This window comes from Aspergillus uvarum (assembly GCF_003184745.1).
Source record: "Aspergillus uvarum CBS 121591 unplaced genomic scaffold BO82scaffold_21, whole genome shotgun sequence".
Taxonomy (NCBI): domain Eukaryota; kingdom Fungi; phylum Ascomycota; class Eurotiomycetes; order Eurotiales; family Aspergillaceae; genus Aspergillus; species Aspergillus uvarum.
Genome location: NW_020291318.1, coordinates 425788 through 439208, shown reverse-complemented (window position 1 = coordinate 439208; position 13421 = coordinate 425788). Strand labels below are relative to the sequence as shown.

Below are 13421 nucleotides of genomic sequence, written 5' to 3'. Positions count from 1 at the left end.
GAGTTTGCCAGTGGTCAGAGATAACTTCAAGTTGGTTGTAGTTAGGCGCTTCTGCACGTCTCCGCTTTAACAGTATCGTACAATCCACCAACGACATTCTACCCTAGTCCTTGTCACGTTAATGCAATAACTATCACCCCTTCCCGCCCATTCTCCGCCATGACAGCTCAATGACACCACCCCGTCAGGATGTAGTGTCGTAGAAGGTGAAAGTGAAGGCGAAGGCGCGGTGAGAGTCACGTGGCAGCTCTTCGACAAGTGTCCATGAGCAAGGGCAGTAATCCTGTTCCCCGCAGAGGAAACAGTCGCAGACCGGCATGTCTTCTCATATGCGTACAGCTATGGCTATTTCCTCTTACTCTGTTTAATGGTCTAAAGTAGCATTCGCAGGGTATTCAGGTGTCTTTACCACTTTCCCACTGGGCGGTGAGGGGCGGCAAGTGTGAGTCATGTCGATGTTTATTGCGTACTGTAGTACTTTTATCATCTTAGCACAAAACAGTCACCACACAATCCCTCTCCCTGAACAGTCATCATGCTAACTCTCACCCTGGTGACCGGGAATAGACACAAGATCTCCGAGCTCAATGCAATCTTAGGAAGCTCAGCCACCTTAAACTCAATCGACCTCGATCTGCCCGAGATTCAAGGCTCCGTGGAAGAAATCACCCGAGAGAAATGCCGTGTGGCAGCCGAGAAGGTACGGCGAGGCGGTTGAACTTTTATAGACGCAAACTGAACCGACTCGGTAGATCTCTGGTCCGGTCCTAGTCGAGGACTCGGCACTCGAGATGCATGCTTTGAATCGCATGCCGGGGCCATATGTGTTTGTCCGCCCTGCATTTCTGTTGTGCATGAGTTGAAAAGGCTAACTCGCATGTCTATTGCGACCCATACAGCAAAGCGTTTGTAGATAGCGTCGGCAACGAGGGTCTCTACAAGATGGTTGCTGCATTTGAGGATAAGACCGCAGAAGCCGTCTGTACCATAGGCTATTCCTCAGGCCCTGGGGCCGAGCCGATCCTCTTTCAGGGGAGGCTATTGGTAATCACTGCTTTGAATTGACAGCTGTTGGCAATCACTGATCTCAACCAGGGCAGAATAGTCCCTCCGAGGGGTATCTCCTCATTCGGTAGGCTTTGTCTTCAATTGGCATGTCCGATCACTAACAGCAATGCAGGGTGGGAACCTATTTTCGAACATGGTGGGGAGACATTGGCCGAGATGGATGTGGAAAAGAAGGTAAGAACAACTAGCATGTCGCATGATGGCTCAGTCTTACTCACACAATACGTAGAATGGACTGTCCCATCGATTTCACGCCGCGCAGAAGTTGAGTGAGTGGTTGAAACAGAATAAGCGAATAGTGCAGAGTAGGCGACCCAGCTCTGTCTTTGCAAGTACTGAATTACCCCGAATAACCTGATGCTAATGTTCGTACATCAGCCATATGTGACTCTAATTAACCAATTCGACCCCATTCGATAGAATAGAATTTCCATGTCCCGATCCCGATCATGTGCCAGACCTAGCTTTCTTGCAGTTATTGGAAGTAAAATGAACGAGACCAGGGTGGTTCCGCGTTGATCCTACACCACATCGGCTTCCAACGAAAACTCCTCCCGCAAAACATCTGACAAAAGCTTGACGCCTTCACTCAAATCCAAAGCCGGCGCAGCCGCAGTCGTCAATCGGATATAGAGCATACCCCGGCGTTCTGTTAGGCGAGAATAATGACCCCTTCGTGACCTGCACCCCGTGTTCTAGAGCCTTCAACACAATCCGACTTTCCATTTGGACCAGGAAAGTCTTCATATCGGATTGAATTGTCGTATGGTGGCGAAGCAGAGGATGCTGGCGGTGATCCAGCTCCAGCCAAAGAAACATCCCATATTGGGGACAATTCCAAGACACAAGTCCGCGAGGAAGATACTTCTCGCAAGCCCGCAACAAAATATCACGACGCGACTGATACTGCCGTGAGAGGTTAGACAACCACAATAAAAAGCCTTCATGACCCCACGTCTCATCGAGCAACTTCCAGAGCATGAGCTGGGTCGGCCCATTGATTCCCAGTGTCGAGACCTCCTGGTAGGCCACAAATTTGTTGATGATCTGCGATGAGGCTGTCACCCACCCGGCACGGAGTCCAGGCGCCAGAATCTTGGATGTTGAGTCTAAGCGGACGACGCGACCGGATCGATCGATCGAGAGATATGATGGAACTGCCTGCGCCTGAAACCTGTCGATCGCGGTGAGCACGCTATCACCCCAATTACCTTGCCCATCAGGTCTGTCATCAGACTGCATGCCCAGACGTAGATAGTAGTATGGGTCATCTTCGATGATGATCAGGTCGTGCGTTTCCGCGATCTGATAGATCTGTTCCCGTCTAGCCACACTCTGAGTGACCCCAGTGGGGTTTTGCCCGGTGGGAATCGTGTATAAGACACGGGGCTTTGAAGCTAGAGAGGTATCCCAGTTGTGTAATATGTCGTCTAAGTCATCCGGGTGCAGTCCTTCTGAATCCATGGACACGCCCTGAACTTGAATACCCTGCAGGCCTGCTCCTTCCACGGCGCCAGGGTAGGTATAGCACTCAGTGAGAACGGTGTCTCCTCGGTTGCAGAAGATACGGTATATGATGTCAAGGGCAGATGTAGAGCCGCACGAAAGACATACGGCCCAGTCTGAGTACCGCAGTTGATGCATCATCTCCACGTGTTCTGTGACGAATCGGAGTAGATGAGGGGAGCCCATCCCGCTGCTGTAGTTGAGGCCGTTGGCTAGATTGAACGTGTCCGTGTACTTGTCTATCGTAGTCTGGTTGCTGGAAGACTCGCCGGCCAGAGTCGGTGGCATCGACTCAGTTGTCATAGAGTCCCATGGATAGTAATCTGCTGTGGGCCGTCCGGTGCCCAGGGAGATGACCTTGCAGTCACTGGGCTGGCTCGCGGACTTTTTCAACGCTGAACCTTGGAAGCCTCGACTTTCGATACTCCAATGGTCATCGCATCGCTTTGCGTGAGGGAGATCGCGTGTGTGGGCGGATTTGAAGGCATCCGAGGAAATGGCGGGAGCGATGGCGAACGACAAGGGCTCCGACTCCGTCCGGAGAGCCGTGATGGAGGCAGGCTGTAGAGGCGGCATCTTCGTTATGGGGTTGGATTTGTATCGGGCAGTAATGAACAAGGATATTCGCGGGCATATACTTCTTGTAGACGTATTGGAGGGGGTGATAAATAAAGATAGATAAAGGCGCCTTGCGTGATTGAGGCACACGCCGAACACGCCGACGCTTACTCCGGTCCGCGCTTTGCCTCATCTTCGATTCCTGCCCGGCCCGAAGGTAAATCGGACTGATCGAACACGCCGATAAATCTCAGATTCGAGCAATTGGCGCCATTTTCTTCTCAGTGGTTCATGCACTATAAATTCCACTCTGTTGTCGACAAGGTCTTAGCAATAGGGCAGCTTGGCTTCAATATCTCGTCATTTCAACCCCAAGACCAGCCACGCTCACCACCATCCACCATGTCCTCAGTCACTTTAGCTGAGTATCTTTTCACACGCCTTGTGCAGCTGGGGGTAAACTCTCTTCATGGCGTCCCCGGTGATTTCAACCTCCGCCTGCTTGACTACGTGGAGCCGACGGGACTGCGATGGGTGGGCAATGCCAACGAACTCAACGCCGGCTATGCCGCCGATGGATATGCTCGTATCAAAGGAGTCGGTGCCTTGATCACCACCTTTGGAGTCGGAGAGCTGTCAGCCATCAACGCCATAGCAGGCGCCTTCGCCGAACGTGCTGCGGTGGTACACATCGTCGGAACCCCATCTCGAGAGACGCAAGACCAGCGTCAGTTAGTCCATCATACCTTCAACGACGGCGAGTACCGCCGATTTTCAAAAATGGCGTCTCATGTAACCGTTGCTCAAACGCGACTGTGGGATCTGGAACCCAGCCCTGCCCAGATAGACGAGGTCCTGCAGCAATGTTTGCGGCATAGCCGTCCGGTGTATATCGAAATCCCAGTGGACATGGTTGATCAACCTGTGCTGGTCGAGCGATTGAGTCGCCCTCTCGACATATCGCCACTACCACCGGTCTCCTGTTCCAAGGTCCTGATGGTGCGGATCTTAGACCGGATATATGCTGCCAAACGACCAGTCATTGTGGTTGATGGGGAAAGCCGACCAATGGGAATCCTTGGACAGCTTCAACGTTTCATCATCACCACCCAATGGCCATTCTGGACGACGGCATATGGGAAAGGCCTGCTGGATGAGACCACGTCCAACTGCCACGGGGTTTATCGGGGTAGATTCGATAGTCTTGAGGCGCAAGCATACGTGAATGGGGCTGATTTGGTTCTTTACTTTGGTCCCCATTTGAGCTCGAGCAACACCTTTTCATGTTCTGCCATCCCTAGAGACGAGGTAGCCATCTACATATCAGACATGGCGGTTCAATTCGGTCGAGAGCTCTTTCGCGATATTCCCGCTCAACATTTGCTGTCACAAATCCTGAAAGGGCTGGACATTAAAAGAGTAGTGTCTGACAATGCTCACCAACGCATTCCCCGCCTCTCGTCGTTAACGTTGTCGGAAGTTGCTGGTCCGAGTCCCATTACCCAGAACCATTTATGGCGGCTTCTCGCAGGATATCTTCGTCCCGGGGATATTGTTTTGGGAGAGACGGGGACTGCCGGGTATGGAGTGCGAGAGATGGCTCTGCCTCGTCATAGCCGCGTCTTCACCCCAGTCACTTGGCTATCCATCGGGTATATGCTTCCTGCATCTCAGGGAGCTGCCCTTGCTCAGCGAGAATTGATGATGGCGGATGAGTATCAGGGCATCCGCGATGCACGCACCATCCTATTTATCGGGGATGGTAGTTTCCAGATGACGGCGCAAGAGCTGGGGACCATCATCCGATTGGGGCTGAATGTGGTGGTATTTGTCGTCAACAACGATGGATACACCATTGAACGTTGCATCCACGGGCGTCAACAGGCGTACAACGATATCACTCGATGGCGGTACTTGCAGGCTCCTCAACTCTTTGGTGGGGGCGAGGAGGTCTACACAGCCTCGGCTCGCACCTGGGACGAGCTGGGAGGGATTCTCACCACAGATCAGCTGTGGAATGGATCAGGATTGCGCATGGTGGAGATTGTATGTCATCGGGAAGATGCCCCGGATGGACCGTTGGTGGAGTATTTGCAGAGACAGAACAGTGTGTAGTTGTAGTTGTAGTTGTTGTTAAAAGAATCGAAGAAATGAAAAGAGTTAATTCTGCCGGGTGCCTGGAGGATCAGGCTGCAACTAAAGCCTCACCGCCTTCTTCAACACGCCGAGTTTCTCTCCGCTCCGATTGTTCGTCTCCGATCCACTTCCAATTTCTTCTCCAGATTGTATTCATCCTCTTGGTTTCGCGTCAGTCAACATCACCACCGCCCTGGATGATATCTAGGCAGCCTGCCTGCGAGCCTTGCCGCAAATCCAAACTAGCCTGCGACCATACCCAGCCGGTGTGTACGCGTTGCCGGACCAGCAACCGAGCCGGACTGTGTCTCTATCGCTCCACCCCCTTCAAGAGGAAGCGGCCTCTGACATCCAACGAAAGCACTGGAGAGTCGCGCTCGTCTCCGAGGTATACCAATGTCTCACTCTCAACGGTGGTTCCAGTCGCTGATCACCCTCATGCCAGTCACGACCCTTTTTCCACCCCCTCTGCCCGGCCCTCTCGCCGTCAGCGGTATCCCAACCCCGGATACATCGGCTCCTCCAGTCATGTGGCGATCTTTGGTCATATCCCTCCGACTGCAGCGGATCAGATTGTGGCACAGCAGTCGGCTGAGTCTACGGCCCCCTCAACAACGATGGACATAGACGATGACGATGTACTGCTTCAGCGCGCGGCAGACGCAACCCGGCTGCTGTTGGCTCATGCACCTCTGCAATCCATGAAAGACCTGGTCAAGTTGTGGTTGTCGAGTGGTGCTAGCCTAGCACTTGGAGGTGCCTGGCTTGTGGCTGTCATCAACAGTATTGACCTTGCTTTGACCTCGATGTCTACCAATGCAAATTGGCATCGGCAATATGCCGAACTTCTGTTGAGTAATTCGGCGCAGCCCTTGCATAGCGACTCGTCCATGACCTTTGCGAAATTCTGCGCTCAATTCACCGAGCATAACATTAGGTGGGAGACCTTGGGCCTCTTTGCTCTGGCAGTGATTCGTGCCTCGTATGATGTGTCATATTTCGCACCGTTGTACTCGAAGGACAATGGCCCATATGATCTTCGAAAGCGATGCTTCCGTGTCGCAAACTGTGCTCTCGAGATAGCCTTATCGTTGGACCAGCTCAATGACCTGCAGCTAGTACTTCAGTACGAGAACCTCATCGTTCATTCGTACATAGCAGGCGATCAGAGTCAGCGCAGCTCTCCATCCGGACCATGCCAGTTCCTTTGCACTGACGAGACCCAGGCTATCAGTATTGGAGACGACTTGGGGATGGAATTGCTTCTATCTTTGCTCTCGGTTATCACCAGACCAACGGTCTGGAGCGCAAGGCCCCTGCTTTTTTACAAGAGTTGCGTCGAACCGCATTCGCGCGAATCTTCTCCGCCGATAAGAACATGGCCATTTTCCTCGGTCGGGCCCCGCGGATGCCACGCCATTTCTGCGACTTTCAGATCCCGTCGGCTCCTGCAGGTACCAGACACTGGGAGCTGTCTTCAGACCCGAGTGAAATCACTCCAGGTTGGAGCCCAGCAGCTGTTCCCTCTTATGTGGCTGAGTCACGGTGGTCCGCGTTGTGTGCAAGCCTCAAGGAAGATATCTTATACCTGCAACGCGACAAGAATAGCGACCAGTTTCAGCAGCAAGTCCGGTATTTCCCATCCTTCGGCATTAAACATACCAGAGCTTTACTAATCTTGCTAGCACTATACAAGCACAAGCTGAGAGATTGTGGGATGAGCTCCCGCGACAGTTTCGGTTGGAGGGAAACCTGAAGGAGGTAACAAAGGACGGGTTCGAGAGGGACTTTCTCGCTAGCTTCCAGCTCAATCATCTGCATGTCCTGTTTCTTCTTCGCCTTGTGGTCCTACCCTCCCCTGCCACCCCCAGTCAGGATCTTGTCACTCTCGCGGAGCAAATTCTGGCTACCGTCGTCGCCTTGTTAATGCTTCGCGACCAGCTCACCAATTCGGGGACAAGTCTGATGTGGAAGGTATGAGTCGGATCAATGAGCAACATCGTGCAAGATACCAACTAATGGAAATTTCTCAGATTGTGCATTATGGCCTTCCTGCGGCAGGCATCATCCTCTTAGCCGTGTTGAACCAGCGTTGTTCATCCGGGCCGGTTCCAGCCCCTCAGCCACGGGCGATCCAGAACCTGACTGTTTTGGCTGCGGAGCTGTCAGGCGGATCGGTGGTGCAACTGCAAGACCCTAACTACGATCTGATTTCGAAGGCATTGTCCACGATCCACAACATACTGGATTCAATTACAGCGGATGCACTGCGGGGACCGGGGGCGCCGTCCCCCCGCACCACGACCCTCGCCGACTGGGAAGAATTTCAAAGCCAGCTTTCGTGGGACCTGGACCTTGGGTTCTGGCAGAATCTGGCCGATACCCCATTTTTGGGGGATCAAACGAGCCCCGGGGCACTGCATCCTGTTTCATGAGATTACCAGATGGTTAGGTAGGGCACTAACCGAAAATAGAAATGATGCTGCCTGCCGTGGATGAGCGCCATGACGACATCATCGTGATGTATTCCAGAATCCCCCAACCCATAGGGCTGAACGGAGTCTTTCTTGGCTTTAAAGCTTGGCTGCGATCGCCATTGCTTTATTTGCCCATCGGTTCCGTCCCTGAATGATAATCATCTTCATCATCCATGGCTTCCTCCCGGTCGGTGCCTGTCTCTAATCACCTCCCTGGTCACCTCCGTCTTGCCGCGTGTTACTGATGAAACATCACAGAATTCGACGCGATCCCACCTGGTCCGCCCGCCAAGGTCTGGCTGGCTCATTCTTAAAACTCTTCCTTCGGACCTACACAGCCTGTCAGTTCAAATGGCCCATTTCTCTCAAGCCACACCATGAAGGGAACCGGTTTGTGGTGATCGAACCCGCCCCCACGCGGTTTTACACAGGCATTGCAGTGGATAAAGAAGTCAGGCCTGAGCCCGTCGGGGCCACTTGGTTTCCAGAACCTTGCGTTGCCGCCACCTCCATTCCTGATGGGCAATACGTCGTGCTTCATCTTCACGGTGGTTCGTATGTGCTGGGTGACGGACGCACCTCCTCCTGCAACTTCCTCGCGAAGACCCTTCTCACCCACACCCCGGTCAGTCACCTCCTGTGCTTACAGTACCGACTCGCCTGCTACCCCAACGGCCGATTCCCAGCCCAGCTACAGGATACGCTCGCTGCGTATGTCTACCTCATCCACACCCTACAGATCCCTCCATCCCGCATTGTGCTATCCGGAGATAGCTCAGGGGGGCACCTTGCGCTGGCCCTGCTGCGCTACATAGTCGAGTACGACGACCCGGCCCAACTCCCGCCTCCGAAGTGCAGCTGGCTCTGGTCGCCATGGTGTGATGTCCCGGCCGCAGTGGACCCGGACAGTTGGACCCAAAGCGAAAACTACGGCACTGAGTACATCCCTGGCTCCTTTCCCACCTGGGGCGCCCGGCAATTCCTGCGCGACCTGGCCATCACGGAGACGATGGAGCGGCACGTGGCGCCCATCCACCATCCGTTCATACTCCCCTCGCCCGTGTTGATTATTACCGGCGGTCGGGAAGTCCTATTCCCCGATCATCAGGAACTTGTCCAACGGTTCCAGGAATTAGCCGGCAATGAATCACAGATTAAGCTGGTGGTGGAAGAGAAGGTGCCTCACGACGTCCTCATGATCGGTTGGATTATGAAATTCCAGCGGGAAGCAGAGGCTTGTGCTCGACAAGCGGGGGATTTTGTGCGGCGCGTGGAGGCTTCAGAGAGGTTTGGGGTGACAAAGCAGGAAGAGGTACGATGATGGCTTTGCTGGTCAGAATTGAGCATTGAATGTACGTCATGTAGTTTAGTGAATATAGATCAATAATGGAGTACCCAGCTCAAGGGAAAGTAAGCCCCGGGGCAAGACCTGGCTCAACGCAAGTCGACGGCCGGCCAGAAGCCGGACTATTCTCCGTCACGAGTTAGTCCTTTTAGCGTCACAGAACCCCGCTTCCCAGCCTTCTTGTCAGCGCTGTGTGCAATAAAAGCACCGAGGGTGAGTTCCATCCGCAGTGTAAAGCGGAGAAAGCCCACGAGCCACCACCGCAGATTTGAGAATGACATATAGCTTGCATATGGTCACCAGCATACGGGGGTGGGAGGGCCGGAGTCCGGAGTTTTCCAGGTGCGCCCCACCGTTTGCTTCTGCAGGTGAGAGTTGATAGTGTTCCTTTTCAACGCCGTGCAATGAGATTGCACAGCTTAAATCCAAAAGAGCTAATCCTGACGTCAAGATAAACAACTGTCTGCAGAAAGAGATCTTGTCGGGAAACGGAACCAAAGTTCTCCACCGGACAAGCTCATGTGTTTTGAGCTTCATGTCTTGTACGTGACCAGTTCAAAAGCCTTGCATGCGATGCAGTTATACCGGTGTTTGCTCATCCTGCTGTTCCTGCTCTGTCTGAGTGGTGCTCAAATGCTCAAATGCTTCCTGTTGCGCGGCTGAGATAAGCACTAACTGGGCCCTAATCTGCTTCTTGACCTGAGTCCGGAGCGACGCCCGTTTCGAGGAATCTAACGTCCTGCAGGATCCTCGGACCTTCAAGAGGGGGATTTGTAGTTCCTGACAAATTTTGGATCCCAGTCAATAATGCGCGTAGTATATGTCGAATACTCTCCTATGAGCCCCATGCCGTTTGCATATAAAGACGGTTCGAAAGCAACAGAAGAGCAGTCGACCAGTCCCTGGAGCACTCCTCGCGGTTCAAGATGCAACTCACAACGGCCATTCTCCTAGTTGCTGGCTTGAGCACCTCAGTCCATAGCCAGGGCTTTGCAGACGATTGTACCGATATCTATCTCAAGGAAAACTGGCTGGTGGGCACTTGTCCGACCAGCGACGGGAGTGGAACGATCACCAGCAGTGTCTACCTCCCCAACAAGATCACCAACAGCGAAGCCACATTAGCAGTATGTTTCTCCACTTGTTGTTGAAGATCCTAGTCATCAGAGCTTAATATTGACTCCTCAATTTTAGTGGAAAACCGAGTAAGTCCCTCGTCCTGCCCTGTGAGTCGATGTCGAGTATTGAGTGCCGTAGTGGTGTGTATTCGCAGTCTTGCAGCGAATGCATCCTGCTCGATGAGGGGGCGACTCTACAATGCTACTGCAAGTCCACCTACGCTGCGAACAACAAGAACACGACCTTGAACCTGGGTAAGAGGTCTTCCTCCACTGGAAATCACTCCGTGCTGATATTGCCGCAGAGGAGCACATCGCCAACTACGATGGACATCTGCTCTCCAACCTGACCGGCAGCGTCGCCTCCATTCCGGCGGACTCGTCCTGGCCGATCCCCTCCGACTTCGAGGTGCAGCTGCAGGTGTCCAGCTTGAATAACAACTGTTCGACGATCGGTGGGTACCTGACCCTGAACGGTCCGCAGGACTGCTACTATCTGAACCTGGGGGTGGAGTACTACTGGTACGCGGCGACGACGGTCAACAACCTGGGGTGGAAGATTGTGGCATACCACGATAGTACCTGCAGCGGGGATCCGGTGGGCACGTTCACTCCGGAAAATGTGGACACTTGCCTCACCTTTGAGGATGGAGTCTCGGGCTTCGCCGTGATTCCGCTGTGGAATGCCGACTGATGACTGATTCACGGTTGGTCGATGCTTGATGTGTTTGATTTGTTTGCTGTATTTGTTGTGTTTGTTGTTTGCGCAGGTCGGAGCGGATCGGAGAAAGAACAAGTCCGAGTCAGGCTGAGCAAATGTTGCAAACATGCGTCCGGCTCCTCGGCTTTTTCTCCCCCGCTCGCTCGTGGATTCTGAACAACCTCGACCTCCTCATGTAACTATCAAGATATTTTTTCCGTCACAATGATTTGCTTAACTAAATCATCTTGAGCATTTCTTTGCTGACTGCAAATGAAATCATCCCTCTGCATGCTTCATCCACCTCTCCATGATGACTGCAGCGCACCCGGTCGGTGGGGCAAGGGGCCTGGACGTGGGCCTGTGCACTGCCCAAATCCATGGCTGCAATTTGCAGACTCTAATTAAAGCAGTTTGGGTGCCTGCCTGCTTGCCTAGATTTCCAGCCACTGACAGTCCCCTCTTTCGAAGACTAGTGCGCTCCAAGGTTCCCTCGTGTTCACAATTGGTGAGGCTGACTCCATTTTCAGGGTCTTACCGAGCCTCAATACGAGATGGTGCTTGCTTTTGACCCCCCATTAAAAAAGGGGCTCAGCCGCTGAAGATTCATCCATGCCTTTACGACAGTGACCCAATTCATCAGTTGACAATGTCCGACACGAATTCTCCCTGCATAGAATGACTGCCCACGACCGCATCCAGTGGCTGGATGGCCTCCGTGGCATCGCAGCGGCGATTGTGGCCTTTGACCACTACTTCATGAGCGATGTCTGGCACCCTTTCGTCTCCTTCTGGGCCGATCCCCCCGAGGCCAATCGGCACTTGGTGCAGCTGCCTCCCATCCGCATTCTTTTCTCCGCTCATTCGATGGTGACTCTGTTCATGGTGATTTCCGGCTTTGCCATCTCCGTCAGTCTGCTCAAAGCCCGCCACAGCCCGCAGTTTCTGCCGCGAGTGACCTCCGCCATCGTCCGGCGCCTCTTTCGCATCTATCTGCCGGTATTGGTCCTGGCCACCCTGAGCCAGGTCCTATTCTTCTTCGACTTGTACCACTGGACGTTCGATGGCGGGTTTCTCGATGGACTCCAACCCTGGTCAAATCCGTGGGCCCACATCAGGTGGCTGTGTGGCTACATGGCCGATAGCATCAATGTGATCGCATTTGAGTATCGCGGTGGTCTGAACGGCCAACTGTGGACCATGCCGCTCGAATTCCGGGGATCCAACGTGGTGTATCTTTTGACCGTTGGGCTGTCGGCATGGCGTCCCAAGCTCCGACTCTGGACACTGCCACTCCTGGCTGGATTCTTCCTATGGGCTGGCAACTGGGACATTTTCGGATTCATCTGGGGTCTGTGGCTGGCGGAGCGGGCAATGAACACTGCCTCTGCAGCGAACGCGATGGCGGAGGACGACCGCGACGACGAGGAGAAGCTGCCCCGCCCGTCCTGTTCCACCACGCGATGCAGGATCCGATCCTCGCTGCGAAAGCTCTTCACTCTTTCCCGGATGATCACCGTCCTCACCTTTGTGGTCGGATACTATCTCCTCTGCCTCGGCAGCGATGGCCAGCTACCCCCGGGCTACCAGTTCCTCGCTGCTCTCCAGCCTGCCAAGTGGAAGGACAGGTGGGAGATCTACCATTGGTGCTGGAAGTCTGTGGGCGCTGCGTCCTTGGTGTATGCGATCGCCCAGTCCCCGTGGCTGCAACACTCCCTCAACACCCGGCTCGTGCAGTACCTGGGCAAGATCTCCTTCTCGCTGTATCTGCTCCACGAGACCATCTATCAGCTGTGGCGCAATCCCCTGCGAGATTTTGTGTATCTGATGGCGAGCGGGAACCCGTACCTGACTAGTGCGGAGGCCATGCGGGATGATCCGTTCGCGTTCCATGTGGCCTGGTGGGTGTCTGGAATTATCTTGGGGACGGTCGTGGTTCTCGCGTCGCATTACTACACTCTCTATGTGGACAACAAGTGTGTGGCGCTAGCTAAGAGACTGGAGCGATTGCTTACTTCATGATCTTGGGCGGTGAGAAATATTTCCTGAGTTGGAGAACCAGTGGTGTATCCGGTCCGACTCGTCCAGAGTGTCTATATCCCCTCATGCTAACGCAAAGGATTGAGAAATGGAACTTGAGAACTATTGAGAAACATTGCGACTGCTCCAGGGCTCTGTACCGTCCATACGGACCATACATAAGCCAGAAGTGGGCCCGGAAGCCATGAGCATGGATGGATCCATGATTCATGTACTCCGTACTCGAGTACAAAAAGTAAGGTTGCTTACGGTGCTAGCCCGAAGCGGTAAGACGACCCAGCCGCCACCCACGCCTATGGAATTATCCCCCTACTCGTCGTACTCCGTAATCCCGAGTCAGCACTGTTGCTTGCCATAAAACCCGGTTGAGGCCGGGTCATAGCCTGGTGCTGTTGTCTAGGGCTTGCTCTGGCTTGCTCTGGCTTGCCCACAGTGGATGCCTGGCCTGGGAAGGTATAGCAAGAATATACGCC

The 13421-nt window shown here is 53.7% G+C and overlaps 7 protein-coding genes across 7 annotated transcripts; 6 read left to right on the top strand and 1 right to left on the bottom strand.

The window, feature by feature from the left end:
* Nucleotides 1-535: 535 nt before the first annotated feature.
* BO82DRAFT_373926 (non-canonical purine NTP pyrophosphatase) lies at nucleotides 536-1426 on the top strand (the record flags this gene model as incomplete). Its single annotated transcript, XM_025637392.1, has 6 exons — nucleotides 536-700; nucleotides 753-826; nucleotides 900-1044; nucleotides 1096-1132; nucleotides 1181-1242; nucleotides 1298-1426. 6 exons carry the CDS (start codon nucleotides 536-538, stop codon nucleotides 1424-1426), a joined length of 612 nt encoding a protein of 203 aa, XP_025492931.1.
* Nucleotides 1427-1653: 227 nt separating this feature from the next.
* BO82DRAFT_401369 (aminotransferase-like domain-containing protein) lies at nucleotides 1654-3150 on the bottom strand (the record flags this gene model as incomplete). Its single annotated transcript, XM_025639250.1, has 1 exon — nucleotides 1654-3150. One exon carries the CDS (start codon nucleotides 3148-3150, stop codon nucleotides 1654-1656), a length of 1497 nt encoding a protein of 498 aa, XP_025492930.1.
* A 319-nt stretch (nucleotides 3151-3469) lies between these two features.
* On the top strand, nucleotides 3470-5247 carry BO82DRAFT_333736 (alpha-keto acid decarboxylase family protein; the record flags this gene model as incomplete). Its single annotated transcript, XM_025633231.1, has 1 exon — nucleotides 3470-5247. The coding sequence occupies exon 1, from the start codon at nucleotides 3535-3537 to the stop codon at nucleotides 5245-5247; it is 1713 nt and encodes a 570-aa protein (XP_025492929.1). The 5' UTR covers nucleotides 3470-3534.
* A 218-nt stretch (nucleotides 5248-5465) lies between these two features.
* On the top strand, nucleotides 5466-7703 carry BO82DRAFT_281535 (uncharacterized protein; the record flags this gene model as incomplete). The annotated part of the gene is made up of 5 exons (XM_025631342.1): nucleotides 5466-5638; nucleotides 5714-6438; nucleotides 6489-6882; nucleotides 6936-7242; nucleotides 7302-7703. The coding sequence occupies 5 exons, from the start codon at nucleotides 5466-5468 to the stop codon at nucleotides 7701-7703; spliced, it is 2001 nt and encodes a 666-aa protein (XP_025492928.1).
* A 107-nt stretch (nucleotides 7704-7810) lies between these two features.
* Nucleotides 7811-9155, top strand: BO82DRAFT_61298 (alpha/beta hydrolase). Its single transcript, XM_025641384.1, has 2 exons — nucleotides 7811-7932; nucleotides 8004-9155. The coding sequence occupies exons 1-2, from the start codon at nucleotides 7919-7921 to the stop codon at nucleotides 9064-9066; spliced, it is 1077 nt and encodes a 358-aa protein (XP_025492927.1). The 5' UTR covers nucleotides 7811-7918; the 3' UTR covers nucleotides 9067-9155.
* Nucleotides 9156-10016: 861 nt separating this feature from the next.
* BO82DRAFT_401366 (CVNH domain-containing protein) lies at nucleotides 10017-10902 on the top strand (the record flags this gene model as incomplete). Its single annotated transcript, XM_025639249.1, has 4 exons — nucleotides 10017-10217; nucleotides 10285-10295; nucleotides 10348-10463; nucleotides 10514-10902. 4 exons carry the CDS (start codon nucleotides 10017-10019, stop codon nucleotides 10900-10902), a joined length of 717 nt encoding a protein of 238 aa, XP_025492926.1.
* A 684-nt stretch (nucleotides 10903-11586) lies between these two features.
* Nucleotides 11587-12930, top strand: BO82DRAFT_431622 (acyltransferase family protein; the record flags this gene model as incomplete). The annotated part of the gene is made up of 1 exon (XM_025640716.1): nucleotides 11587-12930. The coding sequence occupies one exon, from the start codon at nucleotides 11587-11589 to the stop codon at nucleotides 12928-12930; it is 1344 nt and encodes a 447-aa protein (XP_025492925.1).
* Between the last annotated feature and the right edge of the window lie 491 nt (nucleotides 12931-13421).